Consider the following 27,917-nt stretch of genomic DNA (forward strand, 5'->3'; position numbering starts at 1 on the left):
TAATCTTGTTTAATTTTTCTGAACCTCTCACTAGCTTTTGTGAAAGCAGGGAACAAGTTTATTCTTTTCATCTTTGAATCCCCAGTGCCTACTTCTATATCTGGCCCATCCATTAATATTTTTTTACTGAATGAGGAGTGAATGAATAAACTGAACAAACATTCTTCTGCTTGCTTTAGCTTTCGCCGTTTCCCTCAGTGCCCTTTGCTTTCTCCCTCATTACATCAAATTTAGGAACGAGCTTTATATCAAATTTGGAAATAAACTCTATTACTTCCAAAGGATAACAGCTTATGCAACAATATTGAAAACACTGCCAATTTCATTCCGTCATCTCAGGATGAGAATAGGAGTGCATATGAATGCAGAATATATGTATTATGTTCATACATGTATACATACATAGGTATGCTAACTTCAGTAAGTACTATTGCAATGTTTATTGCTTACAGAAATGACAAAATTGTTGAAAAAATAATTTAGTCTGCTATTTGGTTTTGTACCAGCAAATATACCTATTTAATTTAAAAATAACTACATTGCAAGAGCAGTTTTTAAAGGATGCTCAGTTTTCCAAAAGCGTTAAGAGAATATGAAATTCAGTTTGGTGTGAATCAACTATTTTATATCTAGCAGTAAGGGTGCCATATTCTGCTATTTTGCCTATCCTTATAGTATAGTAATATGCTCATGCATGTTATGCTCAGGTTTGTGCACACACAGCTAAATCTTTTAAAGGGCTCCTGCTATGTCAATAATTCTTGTTATTCAATTTAAATTCCCCAAACTACTGATTCCCCTGTAAAAGCAAGGTTTAACACAAATACTTAAGCTGCTTCTTAATTCTTCAAACAGGCCTTAGGAGAACTCGCTGGGTTTTTTAATAAACAGTTGACCATTCAGTATTGTGACTCCACGTATAGCTTAAAAACAGATGCCTTGCACTGGGTTAACATAAATTTAGAAGATGTTACATTAGATAATTTAAAATTATTTTTAAGGCACACTTATACTGTGCAAGTAAAAAAAATTCAAACTATACCTTTATGTTTTGATACAAGCAAATAAAATTTGGTATTTATATATATTATAGAAAATATTTTCACCCGACTTGGACATTTTGACAACTTTTTCATTCAACTCTCAAATTTTTTTCAGCTCTGAGAATGATAGATTACCATGTGGGTAGAATTTGAATGGGAAATAGGAAATAAAGCTTAAAAAAGGAACCAAAGCCCTGTGCAGCGTTATCCTTCCAGTCTATGATTTCCTAAAGAGCAATTTCATCCCAGTGTCACGTGTTTTCACTTTTCCTGTAAGAACCACACTATGTAACACCTCTATCCATGAATCACTCCATAGCTAGCTGGAACACCCATAATGCTTTAAAGCATCTTTCTAGAAGTAACTACTGAACAACACAAGACTCCTAATCCCATTTTAAGCAATGGCACATGATCACACAACAGATTGTGGGTGAGATGTCAACAATAATTTAGAATCATCCTAGCAGTTACATGCAGTTCTATTAAGAGATTGGGTTTTCTTCATGTTGCCCTTGATGCTTTTTTAATAACTAAACATGACATTAAAAAAAGCCACTTCAAAAATATGTAACAATAAAGCTGATTTGTGTAGCCTGAAGAATGGCTCTAAATCTTCCAGTATTACATAGGGAATATGTTTTCCACTTAAATTTGGAGCAATTTAAAATGTCTAAGGAACATTTTTGCTCTCTAGAAGAATTCAAGGTTGTAAAGTGAAATAGCTTGACAGAAAAATTCAGGTACTTCATATGATGGCTGATAGAAAAAAATCCATCTTATCTAAAATCAAGTCAAATTGAAATTAGTTTTTGGGAATGACATAAATAAGGAATTCTGTTATAAGAGTCCAGTGTGGTTTAGTGGTGAGCTTCCTGAAGATGAGAGAACATATATTATTTATGTTTTATTTTATCCATCACCTACAAAGTGTGTGTATATGTGTGGATGTATGTGTGTTGGAAACATTTAAGATTTACTCTTAGCAAATTTCAAATTTACTATGTGGTATTATTAACTATGGTCACCATGCTGTACATTGTATCTCCAGAACTAATTCACTCTACTGAACTGTAACTTTGTACCCTCAGACCAGTATTCAGCATCCTACCTGTTTACACAAATAAAAGATACTGAAAATATATAGGTAGAATAACTAAATATAAATACATGTAATTTGTTGAAAACAATAGATATATGGTCATTGAGTATTTACTAGATAACATCACTTTATCTGATATCCATTGAACGCCTTCTATTTGTCAGGCACATGCAAAGCAATATAGAAGGTATAAACATGAATAAGAAATAGTTCCTCATCTGAGAAAACTTCTAGTCAAATGATGATGGTTTATATCCCAAATAAATCATATTTTTGCATATGTTGCTATAGGTTATTGGCTTAAGATAAATCTATATTCTGTTTTAAGAAATAGATCCACTTCTGATTGTTAGTTCTGTTTGAGATATGAACCAAATTGTAACACTGCATGCTAATATGCACATTTTACCGTTTCTAAGTACCTGTTAATAATTAATGATTTTTTTCCAGTCCATTTAGCAAAGTTATGATTTTTAATATTTTCATATTAGGACCTTCAATTTGTCTCACAGTACATAAGCCTGGCTCCCATAATTTAAAATCTTTATTTGGTCTAGGCAAAACTGAAGCAAAATGTCTTTTTTTTTTAATCAATGCAGGCTTCTTAAAAGAGGACTTCCATTTTCTATGCAAATAATTGCTCTTCATCAAGTCCCTGCACATTTAAGGTAATCAGACTAACTAGATTATTTTGTCCCTTTAGAGTGTTATAGTTGGTCTGCTATGTGTGCACTAGTCCAGAAGTCTTTATTAAAATACATATAGGTCTCTGATCTTGATGCAAGATGATTTTTAGATAATTACAGTTGTTTGAAAATCTGTGTTTATATTCAAGTGTGTTATTTTGAGAAGGAATATAATTAGTTAAGGGAAGGTGAAAAATGGAGATAAGAATAAAAAAATAATCATGTAGAAGATTAGAAGTAATGTCCAAGCTGACTAAGAAAAGTAAAAACACTGAATGGGTAGAAAGGGAGCTCAGTCATGGTTCTGAGCCTTAGTGAGAAAAGGGCCTGATGCCATAATGTTCCCATTCCAACACTTACTAGCTGTGGGTACCTGGTAAGTTAATAAGCTTCTTTGTGCATCAGTTTTCTGATCCATAAAATGAATATGATAGTACCCATTTCAAAGGTTTTAAGTGCATTAGTAGTCAAAAAGAATAAAGTAATACTTGGAGCATAATTGGAACTCAATAAATATTACCTGATAGAATCTCAATGTTAGAAGTTACATAAGACTTCTATCACAGCCTCCTAAATAAAGCAGGGATTTCCTTTATGACATGCTAAATATGTATCTAGCTAGCTTTAGCACAAATTCTTATTATGAGGGGCCTTCATTATCCCATAAGGTAGGCCAATTTATATTTGGGCAACCTAACTGGTGGAAAATAGCTATGGCTGCCAACACTGAAAGTGTGCTATTGATTGGAGATTATTTCGAATTAAAATCTTATATACTAGAATTTGTCCTCCTCTGTGTAGGCTCATAAATATGAAATCTGCCTCCTGTTTGATTAATTAACTTTTTTTAATACTCTACCAGGATCAGCTGGTCCTCTTTCTGCTTCATGCTTCACCATTAATAATTATCCCCAAATTTCTGGTTGCAGTTAATAATAATGTAACTAATTTCATCCTATGTAACTGAAGCATTACAGATTGTGTTTCAACAACAGACTGGATCAATCATAACAGAAAGTTTTTAAAAAGGAATTTAAGGAGGAAAATATATTAAATAACAACAAAAATGTCATTTAACTCTACATAAAATGCCCCAAATTTTAGAGTTAACAATTTGTAATTAAAATTGCATATATCGTGTTTCTACACAATTCAAGCCAGTTACAATATATCTAAAATAAAGCAAACAATATTGTTTATCTGTGGCATAAAAATATTTGATTTTTCTCTTTTTAGATTAGTAGGCAAAATGCTATTCCATATTTTAGCCTTTTGAAAATAATATGTTCTTCATTTATTTGATTAAATATATATTAGAAGATAACTTTGTACAAGACATTTTAGGAGACACAAAGATACATAGGCTATCATTCTTGACTTCAAGGAGCTAATGACTTAATTAAGTCCTTGACCAATAAAATATTACAGGAAATTCAGAGTGATGATTCTGCACTGGACTGATCAAGAACATTTCAGGAGGGCTAGCATGTGAGCTGGACTGACGATTCATAATGTGTTAGAGTTCTGATTCTCCCAGTTGGAAGTCATACAAGAAGCTTAGAAATGAAGATTCAGAAAATTTCACATAGGGAGCTTCCATACATTTTCTCAGAGTACATATTAACTAGAGGGAGATGGGGAGGAACAATGTCAATTTAGATTAGGTTGGAGGGAGACTGGAATATTTGAGAAATAAACATTTTATTCAGTAGAAAATACCTAGTGATTTGGGGTTTTTAACTGTACACAGTAGAGTACAGAAAAGTTAGTCTAATGAGACATAAGGACAGATTGGGGAAAAAGGAACTAAAGACATAATTTTGAACTTTCATTTTCAGGATAATTTCCCATTTGTAAACTGTTAAAATTAATCAAATTGCTTAAATATGAAAATATACTAAAATTAGCTAAATCTTATGGATGTTTAAAAATGCATAAGTGGTTAAATTGATTCATTTGTATCTACCTAACAGTTTTTGTGTAACTTTGTAGACATGAGATAAGTTTCTGATTTGAAATACCCAGTGTGATTCAGCAATTTATTGTTTGGTTAGTTAATGTTGAACATGATGTTTTTGTATGGTTATTTATTTAATGTGATAAAAATCTAGTCCATTGTTACTATTTTTGATAAATAATAATTTTATTACTTATTTGATAAAAAATTATTTGATAAAAAACAGATGAAAAAGCAAATTTATGTGTTAAAATTTAAGGTATAATTAATTATTTCAGGGAAAGAAATGTATTGCTTGTATTCTCTTGGGTCATTTGGGTAACCATTAAGGTAATGGAAGAGGTAAATTGCTAATTATCACATGTAGAATTCCAGTTTTCTTTCAAAAGTTGGCTTTAAGCTGTGGATTCTGCTCTCTTTTGAGAGCTTCACAATATCTTTTCCAGTATCTGTGTAAAAGGTTCTAGCAAGATATATTTTATTATGATTTTGAAAATGCACATATAAAATTTTCTGTTACTTTAAAATATATTTGAATATTAGTTAAATCTTGGTGTTTTAAATAAAATGTTTGACTTCCTTGTATATTATTTTAAATTGTTTTTATTCCTTTTTAAAAATGTAGGTAAAATTTTAACAGATTTTTATTAAAACGAATCAAAATATTTTTTAAAACAGTTTGTAAGGATATGGATATATTATTGGTTATGTAGATAACTTTTTAGTTTTAATTCTCATCTCTTTCTCCATTGAAAAGAAGCATATTTCATTCAGAAAATACAGAAGTAATAACAAATGTGAGGTGGCTAAAAGTTCCTGTTGTTTAATCCATAAAGGCCAAAGGCCTATATATAAAACGTGTGTGTGTGTGTGCATGCATGTTTGTGATATTTGGGGCATAATATGAATTTTAAAATTGAGAAAATTATTACATTAGACAGCTCCTAAGCAACACTCATCTATTTTCCATCTATCTTTCAAGAAGATCCACATGGAATATTTCTATATTCTTTCTTATTACTAATTCTGTAGTTCATTGCAATTTTGTTATATCTAATTGAAAAAGGTGAGGGGATCAACTTCTACACCTAATAAAAAGGCCAGTACACAAAAGGTACTCAATAAATGCTGTTAGTGGACATAATATTTAGCTATACACTTTTTGTCCACTTAAAGATTAGTGCCCATATGAAATGATAGCATTAAAACACAAAAGGTACATCTTTTATGACTATATATTATATATCTACCTATTTATTTATTTATATATCTATCAGTTATCTATTTTTATCTGTCCATATATTCATCTGCCTCTCTCTCCATATGCACATATGTAATGAGGTTGTTCTATAGTCATAGTCTTAGGGAGAGAAGAAACTAATAGCTGTAGTTCAGCTAGGCTCTTTTCATAGTGCTGGCAGGTATAAGTAGTAATCTTTACATGTGTTAGCCAGTTTACACCAGAATATTCTGACTGTGGAAAAATATCCAACCTCTGGTGTAGAAGGTAAGCAGGTTCACTGAGTGTTCTTTTTTTTTTTTAAATGGAAGCATTGTTTTTTTTCTTTTAATTGAAGTATCATTGATATACAATCTTATATTGGTTTCAAATATACAACACAGTGGTTCAATAGTTACCCATATTATTAAATCCTCACCCCCTGTAGTGTGGTTACTCTGTCAATACAGAAACATGTTACAGAATCATTGACTATATTCTCAATGATGAACTATTATCCCCCTGAACAACTCATATTATGACTGAGAATTTTTGTGCCCTGTATCACCCTCACCTTCCCCACTCCCCCACCCTAACCTCTCCCTCATGGTCATTGTTCTTTAGATGCCATGTTTGTAGAACACAAATAAGTGGTTAAGAACATTATGATTTTGAAAAAGAATATTTCATACTTTCTGTTATTGCCTTGTTAGTTGTCAGCAAAGTAAAAGTTGAACCAAATAAAATTAGATATGGCTCAAAAGAATTAAATTGTAAATGACTTCATTTTACTTACTTTCAAAAATTTGAACCAGACCATCAAATGAGAGAGCACCTATTCTTTCTTCACATCTCTATGCATGTATTTGAAACTTAGTTAATTAAATAGAATACACAAAAGAGAATCTCATAATAAAGCTGAAATTACAGTAGTTCAGGCACTACTTGAGAAACAAAAGCTATAAAAGTTAATAGATGAGCTAGGAGGGTATGAAAAGAAAATGACTGATGCTGTAGACTGGGATCCATATCATTACATTCTTGAATTGGAGTAAACTTACCCATATCTTACTATGATATCATTCATTGAAATCCTCTCCTGGATATAAACAGCATGCTTTGAAAATGCAATTTAAAGCTAACCACATAAAAAAATGATGTTTTAAGTGATTCCCCTTAGGCTGTAAATTGACTTGGGAGCCTTTCTATGTAACCAAACCCCAGGTTTAGAAAAACACATTTTTCAGATTCTTCCAGACATTTTGTTTCTTCAGGGGTCTAATATAAGTCATTTTCATGGCATTTGCAAATCAGTAATTTAGAATATGATTTTGCTGTCAGCAGCTGTCAGTGTCAGTGGTTCTAGGGTTCTAATCCTGTACCTCTACTCATTGGTTACCAGATTTTGGTAAAGCCACATGATTTTCTAAAAGGAGATAGAATTTTGTCAGGATTAAAAAGAGAATCTGTGACTCAACATAGAGTCTTCCACATATTACTGGCCATGTTACCCTCTCATGGATTCTTCATTTCCTTTGAAGGCCCAATACTCCGAACACGGTCAGGAGAGTGCCTTCATTTTGCCCCTTTGTATGACACTGGCTCTAACACCCATCACTTTACCTTTCATATGTTCTCACTGCAGCGACACCTAATTATTTACTCTTCTTTAAATTTTCATGCCATCTCAGGCCTCATGCTTTTGCTGTTGCTTTAATATTCTTCTTTCAAGAATGACCCTCAGTTCTGCTACAGAAGCCTGCATTCATGCCTCTTTTCCATGCTTTTTGAGAACCCTTTACATATCTTTATTACAGTACATGCCATATAATCTTGTACTTTTAAATTAAATTTTCATTTTACTTCCACAAATTTAGACTATAAATTATGTGAAGGCAAAGGCTACAGGTCTTATTGTTACTTTTTTATCCTCAGAGCCTCACAGAAAGCTTGGCACATATTAAGTGTCCTATACATTTTTGTTGAATGAATAAATGTTGCAGTGAGTCATTGGTGAGTATGGGAAATTTCTGCTAAGGAATTTCAAAGTACTTTCTTTAATATAACATCTGAAAGAAATCTAGTCCTAAAAGTGCAATGAGTTGAAATTTAGAATTAAAACAAATTAAGTTTTCATTATTTAGATCAGAATTTTTTTTTTACTAGACTGCTTTCTCTTGAAGTCCCAGGAGAACACAAATGACCTATCAACTTGTCTGAGAGCATATTTTTCACTTAGTGTTGGAATGCTCAAACATGCCATACTTAAAGAAAGTTAGATGAACTTCATCTGTGAAAAAAGTAAGAGACCTGAGATGCAGGGATGCAATAAGCACAGCCTGACCAGATGATGACATGACTATTCCTATTCCCATGCATTCCTTGAAGGGCATCCTTTGGCTTTATGCCTAGGCTAAATCTTGATGTGTGGGTGGGGAAAAGAATAGCAAACAGAACAATGCAGTGACACTCCTTTGGATATTTTTATATTGTTTCTGATTATGGAGTTATTTTTTGTGATAATTACACACTACTTCCCAATAATTTCATGTCTTGCTTGATAAGTCCATAGTCTCCAGCAGGATTATAAATGACTATCACTGTTATTAAACATCCAGGTTATAAGCATTCTTTTTATTCATTACTTTACTCGCTCCCTAAGCCATTCTCCTTTTTCCTTATGTGTCAGTGCTTTTCTCTTTTTTAGATAGATATAATTGTAAAAGAAGTTATACATCTATATTGTTCGCAATGTAAAAATAACAACAAACATTCCTTCTTTCATAGAATTTGAACCCCAGTGGCTTCACTTTGAGGAAGTGATTAACTGGAAGAATTGCAGTGTATTTAGTGGCCTTACCACTAGCACTTTATAATAATTCAAATGAAAGAACTTGACACGATGGTGGAGTAGTGAAGAGCAGAGGCCTTGGAAGAAGATGGCCCTTAGTTTCAATTTTAGCTCAGCTTTTTATGAGCTGTATGAATCTGGACAAATGGTTCAACTTCTCTAGGTTTCTGTTTTCTCATAAGTAAGATTAGAAGCATAATACTGTCTCATTGAATGTTGAAAGGTCTACACGAGATAATACATGTAAAATACTTCACATCATTTCTGGCACTTAGTAGAGACTCAATGAATGGTAGCTATTTTAACATTATTCATAAACATTTTAATAATAAATTTTCTGTTCTTGAATTCCTATATGAATATATGTATTTTAGCAATGATGGGAAAAGATTTTTATTACAATTAATATATTTGGACATTTTTCCATTGAGGATCATTGCAAAAGCTACCCATATATAAGCCTTGCAAAGACAGCAGTAAGATGGATTTCTAAAAGCAAAAAAGAATTCAGTGGGACAGCAGGATTTACATTAAGACATTTCAAAGCCTACGTTACATAATGTTGGAATACCTTACTCTCTTCATTTCCCACTTTGGCTTTTAATACACTGAAGCTATGGAATTAATTTGAGTTTCTAAGTAAGCCCACGCATCTATATCTAAATTCATAATGAGCATTTCAATGGAGTCTGTCTCCTGATCACTGTTTTTATTGACCTGAGATAATAAGCCAAAGCTGTACAATTATGAACTAGCTGCTATGGCTTTTTGCTCATGGCTTTATTCTCTTCCAAGTTTTCATTAGTATCATATTATGATGCCAAGACTGGTGAACAATTAGACTAACACCACCCATTGAGACTCTTTATGTTATAATGTAAGCGATGCATTTTTCATAAAGAGACATATTTGGGCCACATTATAATTTTGATAGAGTAAGGCAGTTCATAGAGATATTTCATGATAGCACCAAAACATTAACTGAAATGACTATGAGTATTTACATGAACAGAATCCTGTTTGATGAGACCATTCAAAATTTGGGAATGTTTAATTAACATCTTACTTTATATCCCTGTGTGAAACTTACTTTCATCTCCAGTTTCAAATTCAAACTTCTGACTGTAGCTGCTGTATCCTGTTGCTGTCCTCACTCGGATATGAAATATGTACTTGGTGGCCGGCTTGAGACCTGTGATGATGACGCTAGGGGCCTTGGACCTCGTGGAAGAATAGGTGAGCTGCTCATGCTCCTGGAGAAAGAAAGAGGTAAAAGGAAATGAGCAGAGTTAATTGACTTTTTCCTAGAGACATTCCAAAGTTAAGTTGAGGAATTATGCTCTGAATATCAAAAGCATTGATTAAAAAGAAGTGTAAGCATGGTTTTCCATAATTTAGCATTTAGTTATTTATCATCATGATGCGTATGACATGGTCTTGACTGGAAATTTATTAAGGGAGATGATTTATCTTACATGAACTGCACTTGCATTTTTGGTAATTTGGATTTTTGCTTTAACTCTAAGGAACAGTGGTGGTGTGAGAGCACATTACACAGAATGGCAGTTGCACCTTGAGCAAATGGGCACATTAGGTCAGACACACCAGCAGACTGCAAGGAACAAGGGTGAGAGAATTCAAATACCCGCTACTCACTTCTACCCGCAGGTAGTGCCAAAATGCCGGCGCTATCCGTGGGTAGACCTGTGGGTGAAAGGAAAAATACATTAATTGTTTTTTAAAGCTTGAAATCTTTTAACCTGAATCAATTGTTTTGTTCCGAAACTCAGTAATTCCCCAGTAGTTACAACTGAAGTTGAGTCAACTTAAGACATAAATGATGAAAATTTTCCCTTGAGGGAGAATTGACTCCTCCCCCGGATACCACAGTTTATTTTTTAGAGATGTACAAGTTACATAGTCATTTGTGAGGTAGATTTTAAAATAGTCTGTTTGTGAAGGAGCAGCAAAGACACAGAAATATATGAACAACTTACCACACCTGTGGGATCAGTGGTGGGACTGGAGGCCTGGATCCCAGTCTCCAGTAGTTAACTGCCAAAATACCTCTACTCACTAACTGGAAATGAGTTTACTACAGATAAGTGAATGACCTAGTCAGTCAGGGCCTTTTAGGTGGGCTCTCTTGCCCACCACCTCAGAACAGGACAGTTCATTTTACCTGTGCATATAGGACTGTCATAATATGCTTATGGTGGGGACAAATTAATGTTGTTTTTGTAGTGTTATTGTTCAGTAACTTCATAATGATATTTTACTAGGGTACCTGAAAAAAAATTGTATTTGTATGAACAACTGTTCTAAATTCATAGGTCAAATTAGGCCACCGTGTCCTTAAGATAAATTCTCCACTATTTTAATATAAACATAGGGATTCTCAGGGACGTAAGTGACTTTCAAGATTAATTGAATCACTCATTTGATACTTAAATTCTATTTTTAATATTCCCATCAAGATTTCATTTAGTGTTTGCCTGAAAATCTGTGTTGTTCAGTAGACCTTTCAGACTAATAAACTATACATAATTACACATATGTAGAATGTGTCAAACTGCATTTATTTGCTGGTGATACTTTAAGATTTAGAACTATAAAAATCATTTCCATTAAGCAACTTTGGAGAAAAAAATCCTTATCTTAGAGATCATTTTTTAAACTTTATGGCCTTATTTGTCAGAACTTTATATGCTACACAGTTATTCTGTGTCTAGTTGAGAAATTGAATTTGCCACTTATATCCCAAATAGAACTGTTTATTACACACAAAGTACAAAAGGAAGAAATGAGTTAACAACAGCAATACTTAAAAAAGAAAAGAACAAATTTCAACTTATATTTATCTCTAAGTAAATTTGAGATTAAAAAGTAAACATCAACCTAGCATAAAATCCAAGGAAAGAAAAGTCTATTAAATAATTGATGGCGTTAATCATCTGTTGAGGGCTGAAAGAAGGAACTTTCTAAGATCAAGGCCTTTATAATTAGGATCTCCACATCTGCACTGAGGAAGAAAAAAAATGTTTGTGTACTATTAGAAGAGTACAAAACCTTCTGAATTGTTCAATCTTAAAATTCAAGAGGGGAATATTCCACCATCCACAGAATGTTCCGCAACATAAGAGTTACGATGTATTTTGAGTGGTGTTTCACAATATGAAATGATGACTGAGAGAAGAATTTTAAAGCCTTGAAAAAAATAATTTAGTCTTATCCTGAGAGAGAAAACACAGATTCAAATATTTACTCCTAGAATGATCCCATAATAATTACACAGTAGAACTTTGTTGCTTCACCAAAACATAGCTAAACAGTAATTTCTTTCTCAAGTTAAGTTACAGGTTGCAAAAGACACTTTTAGCAAACAGCTTTTAACATTTCTGCTGTTATATAAAAATTGCCCCTGTAGCTACGTGTCTGGAATAGAAACCTCAAGTAGAAAGTGTGCTTATATGGTTCCTCAGCCTAAATCTCAGCACTGTGGAGGCTGCTGCCTTGGGTTACAGGTTATCACCTCCGAGCATGCCAGAGATGAAGGCTCAGAAAGCAGCAGTCATGAGAGTCCCTCTTTCCAGTGTATGGCAGTCCTCTCTCCTCCTGGTGTTTCCAAGCTCTTGGAAAACCAAGTTAGCACTTATCTATGACAAGCACAGGGTACTATTGTCACAGAAGTTTGGCTAATTGCCTTTCTGCAGATCCATCGACTCCAAGTCTAAGTAGCTGTCACCTGGGCAGAGCCCATGCTTTGACAGGAGCCATCTAGATCTCTTCATTCATCTTGGCAGGCTGAATTCTGAGCACACTTGAATACAGTATGTGTGAAAGTTTATCTGGAGTTTGTACCCTGATGGAATTGCTGGTTGTAGGACATGTATATCATTAACTTTTTTGCTAATACATTCCATGGTTCATAAAACTTATGTTTTTCATCTTTACTAAATCCATAGTAAAGGCCTCTTCTCATTCTTAATGTTATTTATTTTTATATTTCTTTTTTCTTTAATCAAGTTTTCAGAGGTTAGAACCAACTTTTGGCTTTGTCTCTAATTGTATTTTTGTTGTCTTAGATTTAATAACTGCTTTTAACATAAATTATTTTTTTACATGTGTTAATCATGTCTTTTAACACATTGTTTCATGCTTAACTCATTAATTGTGAATATGTCTTTCAAAATAGGTATTTCAAACTTCACTCTAAGTACTGCACTGCTTATACTCCACGAGTTTTCATGTTATATATTACCAATCAGCTCTAAGTACTACTAATTTCTAAAAACATATGATTTTTATGTTCTTTGTAGCAGACTCAGGATTATTACCTGTACACTTTCATGGGTTAAAACAGGTTGTCAGGCAGTAAATAAATGGCATAAAGTGAAGCTCAAAGGCATAATCCATGGGTTGTAAGGCACACTGTGTGTGGATAATAGATCTAAGGTAACCCCACTGCGAGCACTGGCAGTCTTCTGCTCTAATGCCTGTTGCTGAAAGTGAAACTGTTTACACTGCCTCTCCTTGGAGGAGCTCATATAACAGCACCAATTGTGGGGAAATAACAGGAACAATGCACTTTAATATATTGTTATGTCTATAATTTTCTAAAATAAATATATAATTTCTATTTCACACTTTTATATTCACATATATTAAAATAATAGTTCAGAACCAAACAGTGTGAACACAGGACATTGTCAAAATATGCATGTATTAGTCTCTTGAGATATTGACCTTTGCTTGTGGTTCCTTTCCCATGTGCAAATCCTGCAGCTTAGACTCAGGCATTGCTCCTTCCTGCTGCTAAGAATCAAAGCTTCCCTGGGAGTTTAATCTTATTGTCATATTGAACTTTTCATTTACTTGAAATACTGAATCTAGCATTATCTCTACAGATGACAACTCTTCATGATAACTAGAAAGGATGTTCTTACTAACTGGAACCTGTTAGCCCTCAATCTGAACACTGTAACGTAGTGAAGAGAAACAGGCTCAGGTGCCCAGTCCCCATGGCTACATTTTTCTAAATCAGAGGTAACATGACCTTATCAAAAGAAGGCAGTATGTAGAGAATTTGGGGTTGGAATTCTGCCTTGGACTTGGTCTTGGTTCTATTTGTTATGCACCTTGGTAAGTCACCTTCAAGATTCTGATTTACTCATATAGAAAATTCATTCATTCCACAGACATTGACTAAAAAAACTCAGGATGTGCAAGTTCTGGGCACTGTAATAGATTTAGCTTACATAGTTAAAAAGTTCTACCTAAGCAACTAAATTCCACAATTATTTTTATGTCAGAAATACAAGTCCCCTCTTTTTTGCTGACTCATTCTCATCACATCTCAACTCACTCTCTTGGGTTTAACACTCCCACAAATGGAAGTCAATTGAATAGGCCCACAAAGTGGTCATCTTTTAGCTAGTTTGTTTCCTCTTAAAATCTTTTAGTCTAGTGAGACTTTTATAAGACTTAACTCTTTTCTTTAATTTTAAATTAATTGTATTACATGCATGATTAAAAATTATGTTTTAGATTTTATTTTCTATAGACATATAGATCTAAAGATGTATTAGCAATCATAACATAGTGTATGCAATGCTTTAAATTTACAAGGTGTTTTCACACACATTCTTTATGTAATGCTCATTATAACCTTCTGAAACAAGATAAACTGAGCAACATTTTATTCTCACTTAGCATGTGATGAAACTGGCCAAGAAAGAGTAAGTAACTTACTGAAGAAATGAATTTAACTAGTCAGTGGCTTCCATTTAGGTTGTGATTTTTTCACTACACTCAATTTAGGCAGATTATGTCTAGGGAAAGTATGCTTATAGATTAGACTTTGAGCCAAGGTAATTTCTTTCATACTTTGTTCTTGATCATCTAATCACTAGAAATAACTTTAAATTTAAAACAGCCTGTTACCTAGATAGTAATGATTTGATAGTATTAGAAAACTTTTTTGTATAAGTAGTTCCTCAATTGCAGAAACAACTCTCAATATCAAAAATTTTAACTACTTATTTCAAAGACAAAATTATTTTTTACTATGGTTAACACATCCATGCATTCTGCTTTTATTTTTATTCCTTTTTGATATTATGTCATACAGACAGATTCCAGGAAATACAGGGGGCTTATAACTCATCCAATCTTACATTAAATATAAAATATTCTTGTTTGGGGCTGGGAATATAATTTATTTGATAAGGCCTAGGAGATTCTTCCAAAATTTGTAATGTATGAAGTTTCCCAGAATGGTTTTATTCATAGAACAGTATTAAGAGGACAGATCAAAGAATCTTGTTGCCTAAATAATGGTATTAGCAAATCTGAAAATGAATGAAAGGAAGTTACTTCACATGACCGTAGGAAAAAGAAAGATTGAGGGCTTAACAATTGCTTCCCAAAGAAGAAAGGCCCTGAATCGGGTGAATTTCATTTTATTGATCATTTACAAGGGAGCCCTCCTTGGGACAAGTACTTATCATACCTTGGCTGAAAGAGTCTTAGGATTTTTCATAGCTTTAATTTGATGATGCGATCTTCTGATTACATGGATTCCCAAGTACTATAAAAGCAGACATAAATACATTTGTTCCTGGGGAGAACAGGCTTCCATAAAATTAGTACATAGACATTTCGAATGGTTTTCAGTTTCTTTCTGGATTTAATTAGAATGAATCAATTTCTGAGAGAGTTATCAACTCCTAGGGCACTCCAGTTGCAGGATTTGCAAAATAGAGTTCCAGAATGAACCGTGTGAGCCCAGGAACTGCAGTTAAGCATGTCTGTAGAGTAGGAATAATCATAAAAAGAGCTAATAGTATTAAAATGTCATCCACTTCCATTCTTGTATCAATTACCTTGATTCATCCCATCAAAGTGTTTTAAGTATTCCTTTTTTAGAGCTCTTAAGGGAGTGAGAGAATCTTATTCTATTTTAGCTAACCATAAGGTATACAGAAAGGTTCTTCCTACAGCATAACTTAATTATCTTGCTGAAATTCTAAAACAATAGTTTTTTTAATATGTGGAAAATGTTTCTCCTAATGACCTATCTGTAATAAACTATAATTTTTTTCTCTGTTACTTACCAGAAACTATTTAGAACTAATGAGAGAAGACAGTTATGTAGCCAAGATGCAATTATTATTGGCTTTCTTATACAGTAGCAATGAACACTTAAAATTATCTTTATAATATTCCATTTATCTTAGCAACAGAAAGCTTTTAATAATTATATGACAAAAAAATGTCCAAGACCAGTATGCATAAATCTATGACATTTTACTGTAGAAACCAAAATAAAAATCTTATTTTTCTTGTCTTACTGCAATACTAAGACCTTTGGTATAATATTACACAGTAGCAGTAAAAGCAGTAATCTTATTTTTGCTTTGCTCTTTAATGGAATGGCTATTTATGTGTAGTTGTTAAATATAATCATATTTAACTTAGGTTTTTGGTAGATACCCAGTTGAGGACTTTTATTACTTTTTCTTACACTGTAATTTTGTTTGTATTTTGTTTTTAAAATGTGAAATGGGTTCTGAATGTTATAAAATAATTTATCTGTATTTTACCAAATTAGTTACATGTTTTTCACCTTTATGTAGTACATACTTATGAAGAACTATCTTTGCATTCCTAAGATAAATGCTACTTGGTAATTCTTGTTCATAATAGAGTATTAAAATTTTATTGCAATTTTGGATTTAATTTGATAATATTTTAAATAGAATTTTTAACCTTATGTTTATAAGTCATCTTGGCCTAAGTTTTATTTTTCTCTTTTATTATCAATCTCTGGTTATAATATTTGGGTGAGGTTATATTCAGAGGATGCATTGTGAAACTTTCCTTTTTTTAATGTTCTGAAATAATTTATATAACATGGGAGTTAACTGTTCTTTGAAAACCTAATTGAAATGGACCATTCTCAGGGTAGATATCTAAACAGCTTTTAAAATTATTTCATCCTATAGCCAGATCTTCTTATTCAGTTTTTGCAGTTAACAGAACATTATCCTTTAAATTTATGTTTTACATTTATTGACATCTAGTCTTGTTCTATTATTAAAAATCTCTTCCATAAATAACATTTTCCACCTTTTGGGCAAGCTTATTTATCACTCTTTCATAAACATCATCTTTTACAAATCAATTTTCTTAATTTTTTATTTTATATTTACTCATTCCTTCTTTCTACCTCTTTTCCCTGTATTGGTTATATTACACAGGTTTGGATATATGTGTATTTCAATGTCTTTCATTTTAAAATAGTTGAATTTAAGTCTATCAACTTTAAATATGTATTAAGATAATTAAAAATTTCAAATAAATAGCTTTTGGGGTGATTTGGGGCAGTTATTTTTTTAATTCTCTGATTTTATTGCATGATTTTCAAAGAATGATGGAATAATTTCACACTATCTGGTCCCTTTCTCTAGTTATTTTACTGTATGTTAATATATATCTCCATATAGACTGTAATTTCCTAAAAAATGTGGTCTGTATTTCTGTCAGTAAACAAAACAAAAAAAACAAAAAAAAGCAAAAGAGTGCTAGATGTGTAGCTAGTGTTTAATAAAGGTCTTATGACTGACATCTACAAAGGAATACCTAAATCATTTAACACAGAGGATGCCTGGTGCAGCTATGGTTACCTATCACGGGGAAATGGACTACTGAAACTGCTGCTTCCAAGGAGCCCTCCAGCTCATGCTGATTTTCCTGTGACCAGATCTAAGGTAACCCCACCAGGTGCTGACACAGGGGCCTGGTCCCCCCGGAGATAAAGCAAGCTACAATGATTACAGATTTCTTCTCCTACAAGACTGAGTCCGTGATGGGAGATACAGAGAGAGAAACTGCATTGAAATTGAATAACCTCAGTTTTCCTGGTTGCTGCCTTCCTGAGGCTTGGATGTTCTGCTTTGTCTTACAGCTTATGTTTTGCCATCCTTAAATAATTCTCAGACTTGAGTTCTGTTGCTGATAGCCAAGAGAATAGCTCCGTTTTCTCATATATAACTAAGCAAGACACTTTCTCATTTGGGGAGAAATGGGGTTGAGAAACTACTTAGTAGGGTGTTCTCAGCTAGTGGGCAAGGTGTTCTGAAATTTCTCTATAGATAAAAATAGGCTATTGCTATAACAAAATTACAAATTATGCATAAGTAAGAAAAAATGTAGATGTAGATATTCTAAATACACAACTACTTTCTGACTGGAGAAGTACCATTTAATATACTTTGGCTATAATTTACTACAATCAACCGGTGATTATCCCCAGTAATCCAAAATAGAAGATAACCCCAAATCATTTTGAAATGCATTCACAATTTTTTCCTTTTATTCCTTCCAATGTGTATCGTGTATCACCTAAAATGAAAATTAGATGCATTCCGTGAACACTAAATGTTGAGCAATAGTAGGAAATGGCACAGAAGTACACCTGATAGTAGAATATTGATCTGAAATTAAGCACCTGTAATTGACCTTCAGACAACAGATAACTTACATGTAGATAATTAACTGTTTTGATATTGTTAAATTTACTGTTGGGAGACATGGCTAAATTATTATAGTGTGACCTTAAGAAAATATTGGTACTGGGAAGAGACCAATGGAGTCCTAGTTGCAGTCAGTCCATCTATGAAAACTGGGAAGGTTATAACACCTCAAGGGGTCAGGCTTGTTGTAAGAATAAAGCAAAAGAATGTGTAAAGCCCTGTTAGAGGTTCCAGAAGAAGTTTAATATAGCATTCTTTCTTTCTTTTAGGAGCTATTATTAATAAGTGGTACTTTTAATCCAGAGCAATTACAGGCTTGTGTACTGAGATAATTCTGAAGATGGTGTGAGAGGTCATCTTAAAATTTTTGTATTTGCTTTACTTGCCTTTTAAGCTCTACATGCTCACAGCTTCATGCAGTGTGTCTAGCACATTGTAGGCTCTCTTGATATATTAGCCAAATGATTGACTAATAAATTAATGAGTTGCTCTATAAGTTTGGTTTTTAAGTTCTATATATTACTATAGAAATTTAAAATTAGTTTACATAAATTAATGACAGTTCAAATGGGAGCTGAAAAAAATTGCTTTGCTGGCTAATAGTACTTCCATAATCAAAATGCAGTAATTTTATATCAGCTTAGCTGGTTTGTTTATTTAGGAACATTATGGAGAACATCCAACATTTTACTTGCCAAAAAGTATTTTACAAAACATCATACTTAAAAAAAACTAAGATTTGTGATGAAATATCTTTCAATACATATTTTTTAACAGTTTTAACTTTCCCACATGTCTTTGTGTAACCTACCTTCATATAGAAAGGCTATAGATTTTTCTTCTGTGCTCTTTTACTCTAAAAATATTTACAATGGTGTTCAAGTAGATATTAACTGTTTAAAGCTTGATACCTGTCCCTAAAGAAATGCCTCTATCCCAAAATTGCTTAATGATTTTCTTAAAAGTGTATCAATACAACTTCAAATTTGTCACTCATTCTTAAATTTCTGAAAATTTGTAAGTTTTAAAACTATGTATAAAATTGGTAATAAGGATAACATGCAGATAGAAAAAAGGAAATATACATAGCAGATAACAAAACATATAAAGAATTCATCTTTATTGGACTCTTAAGGATGAATAAAATTATTATACCTAAAGGGGAAAATGGAGAGGAAATATAATTATCATTATAAGAATATTTGAGGATTACATTTGGCTTAAACATTTATAGACAAGTTTACAAATTCCTGTTCATGTAATTGTTTAGGTTAAGTATTAAAATGGCTACATAAAACTAGATAAAAACTTTGACAATAAAATTAGAATAAGTTATCAATAAAAGCCACCAAAAGAAAAAAATCAGTGAAGTATTTTTAGAAAAATTAATACACATATGTTGTCTTCTTCAAATGTCAAAGGAATTTCAAATGTCAGTGTTAAATGATTAGAAAGATGGGTGAATGGAGTGTCATAAAATAGAAAGGTAACTCATGCATGTTGCTGTGATTAATTCTACTTAATTGTGGAATTTGGATTAAAAAAGTAAAGTTAGATGAAACAATATGTCTTTTAAAAAAGAAAAATATAGAGCAGTTAAATTTTTTCACAGAACTGCTAACTGAATTATATGATAGGTATGAAAAATAAAGGATAGCAGAGACTACTTTTTTGAAAATGAAATAACTAGAGAGTACATGCAGGTGACTGGCCTCCAAAACTCTCTTGGTTGCTAGATTTTCCTACAGAACTAAAGTGAATAATAAGGGAGGTAAGATGGGTAGAATGAGAGTGAGAATGCCAGTAGAATAAGAAAAAAAAAGTTTTGTATAAAAGCCTCCAATGAAAAAACAGTATTATTCGTGAATAGCAGGCAAAGCCTCACATTTTTACAAACAGCAAAAATATGGTGATATGAGAGCTGCTTCTTGAATTGGAAAGGAAGCAGAAATTCATTTAAATATACAGGCTTGAAAACTCCTTAGCCTCATTCAAGATAGGATAAAAAACACTTTCTGAAGATTTATTTTTCATTTCTGTATTTCCTATTTAAACATAATTTGTTGCCATGGTGAACTTCAACTTTTCTAGTATCTGTTTATGGATCTTAATTTTGATCTGATGAGAGCTATATTTGTTTTGTTCAAAATGAAACAAAGATCTGTTAAAACTGATCTACAAAGCTACAAAGCATAATTTAAATTTCAAGGAATGCAACCTCACCTCCCCAAAAGAGAGATTTTAAACTTTCTTTATAAGTGGTATCATCTTGACTTGAAAAGTATTCCATTATACTCTAAAATAACTGAATTTTCAGTTAATGACCTAACATAGTCACTCGTTTTGAATTTTCTTAGAAGACTGGTAATATTAAAATGTGTATTAAATGAATACCTCAAGATTTATAATAACATACAATAATATAAGTTTATCAAGATACTGTGACTATAAACCAAGTCATATCTCATCACTGAGAGAAAAAAGTACAATAATAGTAAAAAACAGATCATAGTAATTTACAGCTTCCTTCAGACCATGTAAACACATTCTTCTAGTTCCAGTGTTTGATACCAAAGGAATTTTTGAAATAGATGAATGCTACAGACAGTGTTAAAGGAAAGTAGAGGAATTAAAGGCAAAGCAAGCTCATTTCCCAGAAGTATTATTTTAATCAGTGTCATTAGCAGTGGACATATATTTCTTATTTACTAATATACATAAACTAGTTTTGAAATCAAATTAGAATGAAAGAATTACCTATAATGAAGCAATACACTAAATTTAGGGTAAAAGGAACTATAATCCCAACAACCATGAAGAGATCTTTGTTCTTTGGCCACAATCACAAATGTTGCCTGTTTTAAACATTCATGTTTGTATTTGGAGAGTTGGTGGCGCTGTAATGTATGCTTTTCCTTGCATGTGCAGAAATCTCCTTATTTGCAAGTTTGGATAATTTGATCTGTATAATACTATTTTATTTGTAATGAATACATTGGCACAACCCAATGCATAGTCCAGATTCAAAGAACTGAAGAAACATTTTGAGGAATTTTTTTCTTTCCTTATCCTCTTTCTATCTTTTTAAATTTATTTTTATGAATTAACTATTTTTTACCCACAATATTCCAAATATAATTATTTAAATAGACTTTGAACTTTTAGAATTTCAGACATATTCAAAATTAATAAATTTGCTTTGGTGTACTACTGAAGAATACTTATTTTTAAATTAGTGCAAATTAGAAGAAAGACATGATATTACGCAAACCCTAAAATCTTGTTGCATGGCAAATTGATGGCTGAAAATTCTTTTTACACTCTTCTCATTGGAAAGTTGGGTCTGCGCCTCCTCCCACTGAGTCTGGTCAAGCCTGTGACTGGTCTGACCAAGGAAGTAAGTGAGCAGTGATGAGCTGCAGTCACTGGCCTAACCCCTAAGAAAACTGGAAGATTACACTTTTGTCTTGGAGCTCTGTGTTGCAGTCTGAGAAGTATGACTAGCCAGAGATTGTCATATTATGTGGAAGCCCAAGATAACCTTGGACAGAAGTCATCCACTGGGGGAGGGAGGAGGAAGAGGACGAGGGAGGGAAGAGACGTGATGGAAGGCGAGGGGACGATCATGAGATGATGATTTGTGGCCAGTCCCCAGATGTGCCAACCTTTAGCCTATTTTCTGTCATCCCAATTGAGGGCCCTGAAATTGTGGAGTATAGATGACCTGCCCCTGCTGTGTCTGGTGCAAACACAAGACCCACAGATTCATGAAATATAATACTTAAAGTTGTTATTTTTAAGCCACTATGTTTTGGGACTAGTTTATTGTGCAGCAATAGGTAACTGCAACAAGTGGACTGAACATTAATATGCATCTAATATGAAATAGTTGATCCTATGTTTTGGTCACTAGATTTGTTAGTGATAGTTTGAAGGTTCTGTCTTAATACATAAAACTTTATCAACTTAGATATTCTAATTATCTGATTCTTTGGAAGGATTTATGACTTTTTATCTGAAATGACAAGTTAAACTAGTCAAGACAAATCATTGAAAGTATAAATAGAATATTATGAAGTTAAATTTTTTTGTTAATGTCAACACTTTGATAGCACTTATTATATTTCAGGTACTCCCAATACCCAGAAAACCCTCAAAACTACTCCATGAAATGGGTATTACAAATGACAAAACTGAGGTACAGAGAGGTTAAAAGGGCTCTTAGTAAGTTAGTGGTAGAACTGGGATTTGAATCAAGGTGTCTAGCTCTACTTTCTGAGCTGTTATTTATTATACACTGCATAGCTTCCAATATCAAGTACTGTAATACAGCCATATATTACTAAGAACTTCATATGTTCAGTATGTTAGATAACATATTCTTTTTATTAATATATTGATGAAACAGATGTAAAAAAACAGTTAACCTAGATTCTATACATTATAAATAATCCACAGTCCTAATCATGATATAAGAACCTCTGAAATTCAAAGTACTTAGTCTAACAAAGGTTGAAAGATTATATTTTGCTACTTTTTCATGGGATTTTGAGGCCTCTTAAAATGCCAACAATGGGCTTAAAACATGTATTCACCTACTCTTTTTACAATGAAAATCAACAGGCTTATTGGGAAGAATGAAACTGTTATTTCTTCCAGCACAAAATTAAATTATGTATCTAAGATCATCTATAAAGAACTAGGAAGAATTAGTCAAAACAGTTTCCTTTATTTTCACTTTCATTTCAATTTTTCTATCACTGTTAGCTTAAGAGGCTATCTATGCTGCAAATCAGAAGAGTAAGAGGATTTCAAAGTTTTAAACTGGGATTTTTAATTCTATTATAGTTTTAACAGGATCTTCTATATTTACTGATAAACTGAGTGATCTTCCTAATTAAAGCACTAGACTGGAATTCAGAGAAACAAGACTGTCTTTATGTGATTCACAAGACAGATGAATTTAATCATGTCATAATATTACTGAGCCACAGCATAATCAGATAAAAAATGAACATAAAAACCTCAGCTCCATCCATCTCACAGTGTTATTGTTGTGGATCAAATGAGAATGTGTATGAAAGTGATTCCTAACTGAAACGTCCTTTTCAAATATAAGATAGAATGATTATTGTTGCTGCTGCTTGTTATCAAAATGATGTCCATGTAGTTGCTGAAAACATTTGTCCTTTAGAATAAGATATAATATTTTAACAATGAACTATATTCTGAGTTACTGGAATGGGAATTGCATTGGTCATTTAGTAAATTCATCTCCTAGGACCAGAGAAACTTTCATCTTTCAATTCCATGTCATGATAAAATTAGTAGGTAAATCAGCCAAATGCCCTGGTTTCTGATGCCTTAGGTGACCAGGTGTGCATTGGAGACCTGTATGTGAGAATAATCAATGTCTAGAGATTTCTTCAGATGGAAGATAATCTTTTAGAGGAAGTTACTTGGGTTTCGAGTCACTCATATGTACCTGTGAGAATGACCAATTGAACAGTTGTGATTGTAGCCTTCATTGGTACAATAGCATTGTTCTGACATTAAAAATAGTGATTTTTAATAATCCTTGAATGTGACATGTTTCAGGAGTTAAAAGGAATTACACTTCTGCCAGCTACCTCCATCTTTTTGCCATGTTTTAGCTGGGCAGCAATAAAGTGCCTCCACTACTATACTAAACAAAATTGAACTAAGTCTTCAGAAGGACTACACTTTTTTTAAAAATATAAAGTTGTTAAATGTTCTAAGATAAAAATGTCATGATGCATAATTCACTAGATAAGAAGAAAATTACCAGGGAGTTGTTGATAACAGCAGTTGTAATAGCTACACATATTTGGACATAACTAAATTAGGTAGGGCAGAAAGATTTCATCCTTCCACCTGCTGTGATTTACCCACAAAATCACAAGAATCAAGGAACATATGGAAATAATCATTGCATTGATTGCCTGCTTTAAATGTCCTTGTGTGAAATAAAAGGTTCAAACACAGGTTCTGGGAGCAATTTGCCTTTGCCAACTGAAATTCAGCCAAAAACAATTAATTTATAGTACAGTCAACCATGAAGAACTGCAGAATACTTCTTCAGCTAAAACTGCATTTTCTCATTATAGACTTACCATTTTTGTATTACTAAAGATTTAAGGAGGATCTAAATTAATTCTAATAGTCTTACTTTTTCAATCATCCTCTGGAAGTGTTGGTACTTCAAGTAGTATTTAAACCATAAGGTTCAAATTAAAATATACAAATATATATAGGACTATAAACCTGTCTTTTCCAACATATATAAATTGAGACAACAAAATTTCATGATAATAATCTAAACAAATCCAAATAGCATATAAAAATTACCAAGAAAGTTAAAACCACCAAAGAAAAACAACTTTTCAAGTATTAGGACCCTTATAACCATTAAGTTATTTTCTAATTTTCCATTTATACTACTCAAGTAAAGGACAGATGTCTATTCCTGTTTTTTCCCCTAAAAAATCAGATCAGTATGGATTCTCCAAGGTCACTGCAAATACATGATATTAAAACACAGCCAGATTCTATAGCAACATAAATATTTTTATGAGCAGCAGGTGTATTCTTTGAAAGATTGTAAAGCTATTAGCAGCTCAGGCAGAAATAAGGAGTACATAATAATAGGCTGTTAACTCAGCCTCCCTTACAAGAGTATAGCGGAAGGACATTTTGAAACCATTAAGACAAATGCATTTTTAAAAGTATCCAATATGAATGCTTTATGAAGAAGGGTTCATTTAAACTTCATCTCATTGAAGTAATGAATTTAATCTTCTTGATTTGAATATGTCCATCCCAAAGAATTCATTACTGTGAATAAAACTCAAATCATAATTTTGAAACCAAATATGTTCTCACTGTAAGTACCTGAAAATGAATTTTAAGTCAGTTTTTTTTTAAGCTCCATGATTTAAGGTTTGCTCCAACAAAAATCTACACTGCCTTAGCACAGGTATCTGCCACCTAAGAGTTTAATATACCTCTTTTAAGAAATGAATGAATTATTTCATAAAATATTTATGTATGATTGACATTTTAGTTGCTCATCTTGGAAAATTATTTGTGTTTTGACTCCTATGCTAAGATCAATTCTAGGTATTTGGTTCAAAGTCAGGGACACTTTTGTTTTAGTAGTTATTGGAGCCGTTTTTCCATTGTTATTCCACTCACTAAACCGTTTAAAATTTTCTTTAAATTTAAAAAGAATGAGGCTGTCTTTAATGTCTCTAATTATAGGTTATTTGTGAGGCACAGGAAAATGTGTGATGCCCAATGAGCTATAACTACTTTGTTGAGTTTTTCATCAGTTTGCATAGGAATTTTATAATGATTTATTCAACTTGCTTTAGATATAAAACTATGTAGTATTTTTAAATTAACCAAAACAGAACAAAAATATTTACTTTTATTTTTTTCTTCTTAGAGCTCTTGCTTCAAATAAAGGATCCAGTGAAATAAACAAAACTATACATGAGAATAACAGTTATTTAATAAAGATATTGGAGTGATTTACTTGGGCACTGAGTATTATTTTTCCATAGCCCTCCATCTGAAAGTAAAGAACAACAAATTCAGAGGGTTAAAAAAAAAGACACATATATCATTTAAAAGTAGTATTTTCCTACTATAAAAGTATGAATGAGCTAAATAAAACATTTGTTTTTATAATTCCCTCACTTAGCAGCAGTAAAGTTTGGCTTAAAACAGCATTTTCCAGAGTTTAATATGTTTTTTTTCCCCAAAGAATATGTGCTGTATAGTAGGACAAAAAAGTATTTTTTCCAAAGAATATATGCTGTATAGTAGAAAAAAAAGTTTCACAACTGTGTAGTCTGGATCTTTTCGATAGCAGATTCCAAAAAAGGTGCTGAAAGTGAAGGTATTCATGGAGGAAAATGCTTTTGCAGGTAAAATGGGAAAGGAAACCAGTAGGCAAGAACTTTCACACCACTATGCACAATGCGGTCTGATTTTTCTGAAAAGAGGGAGGTGAAGAAACAGAATTGGGTAGAAAATGCCTCAGATGGCAGTGCAGTTCCGAGAGTCTTGCTCAGGCGTCAGGAATCACAGAGACAATGGTATCCCTGGAAGGGCTCTCCGTTTATCAGCAGAGGCCTGGCAGGCCCATGTTCTCCGGAAGAACAGGGCTTCGATGTGAGCACTGTGGTGGGTCCTAAAGGTGAAGCCCCTGGAGACCGTCCTCGCTGCAGGTTCTCTCTTGAAGAGACATCTACGTAGTGTGCTCTCATGACTGCCTTGGCAGACCCTAGGCTAAATAAAGCTAAGTAGGTTAGTTTACTGTAGGTTTTTCCCTGAGCATTTAATAATGCCCATGTGATCTATTAAACTCCAGAGATGGACTATACATACTACATTTTCCAAATTGATTTGACTAAGCAACCCTATGGTGATAAAAACATCCACTATTTTGCAAAACATTATTTTAAGATACACTAAATGTAAATTCTGGTATGAGCAGTACTGTACAAAGTATTTTCTGTCAAAATTGTACCTTAGTTTATTTCTGTGTTCCTTCTTTATCTAATCCCCTCTTTCCCAGAGGTTTTTACTACCCAGAATTTTGTTTATAATTTTAATTATAAAACTGTTGCTTAAGAAATAAGTGTTATCACATCTGTATGAGTGGATAAATAATATACAGTTTAGTTTTGTATGTCTTTGAGGTTTCTACAAATATTGTTATACTGTATGCCCAAGAGAACACAATATAACATGGGGAGACAAGCATGGCAACAAAATGGTCTGTAGTAACTTGCAATTTCCTTCTGTCCTTGCAAAATCTTTACTTAGTAATTGGAATATATGTTTAAAATGAAAACGATAACAAAAGAAATATAGGAACTATAATTGTTTTAAGATATATATCTAATCATGGATATACACTCATTTCCTGTTTTGAAATAATGTAACATTATTCTTGGATTCCAAGCTAAATTTTATGGGAAATAAAATTTATAAATCAAATGTACTAGTATTATGATTGCAAACATTTTAAAGAAAGATACTTATAAACAAATATCTTTATCTGAACATTTAAAAAAGAAAATAAGTGAATGGGAGGAATAAAACTGATTAGTTTCCTGAATGATGGATTGAGTAAAAATAATTGTAAGTGTAAATGGTATTAATGAAAGACATGAAGATATTCTATAATCATGAAAGGCAAGAAATTTTTAATGAGAGTTAATTATATCTTAAGCATATTTAACCAAATATTATAAGTACTCTTTAAAAATTTTAGTATCATTCTTAATATGAATCTGCAGTACTAAACAGTGTACATGTTGATACTTAACAGATATTTGTTGGATGAGAGAAAGAAGATAAGGAAGAGTGTAATTGGATTTTGTCTGCACAGTTTCAGCCTCATCTTCTCTTCCTCCTTTAGTATTGTGAAAATTAACTAAAATTAATAAACCTTACTGACATAGCACTGGGAGGCCTACAAGACAAACTC

General features: G+C 32.5%; 1 protein-coding gene across 8 annotated transcripts in view; it reads right to left on the reverse strand.

Moving 5' to 3' along the window:
• The window catches only part of EPHA6 (EPH receptor A6), a 953,598-nt gene that overhangs the window by 294,022 nt on the left and 631,659 nt on the right, over window positions 1-27,917 (reverse strand). For 6 of the 8 annotated variants that reach the window (XM_073231794.1, XM_037001712.2, XM_073231791.1 and 3 more), the window contains 2 exons: window positions 10,515-10,562; window positions 9,949-10,111 (listed from right to left, as the gene is read on the reverse strand). In XM_073231794.1, coding sequence (XP_073087895.1) covers window positions 9,949-10,111; window positions 10,515-10,562 — 211 coding nt within the window. The remainder of the gene's footprint in view (window positions 1-9,948; window positions 10,112-10,514; window positions 10,563-27,917) is intronic. The other 2 variants (XM_073231795.1, XM_073231790.1) reach the window with 1 other exon arrangement.

This window comes from Manis javanica, chromosome 3, assembly GCF_040802235.1.
Source record: "Manis javanica isolate MJ-LG chromosome 3, MJ_LKY, whole genome shotgun sequence".
Taxonomy (NCBI): Eukaryota; Metazoa; Chordata; class Mammalia; order Pholidota; family Manidae; genus Manis; species Manis javanica.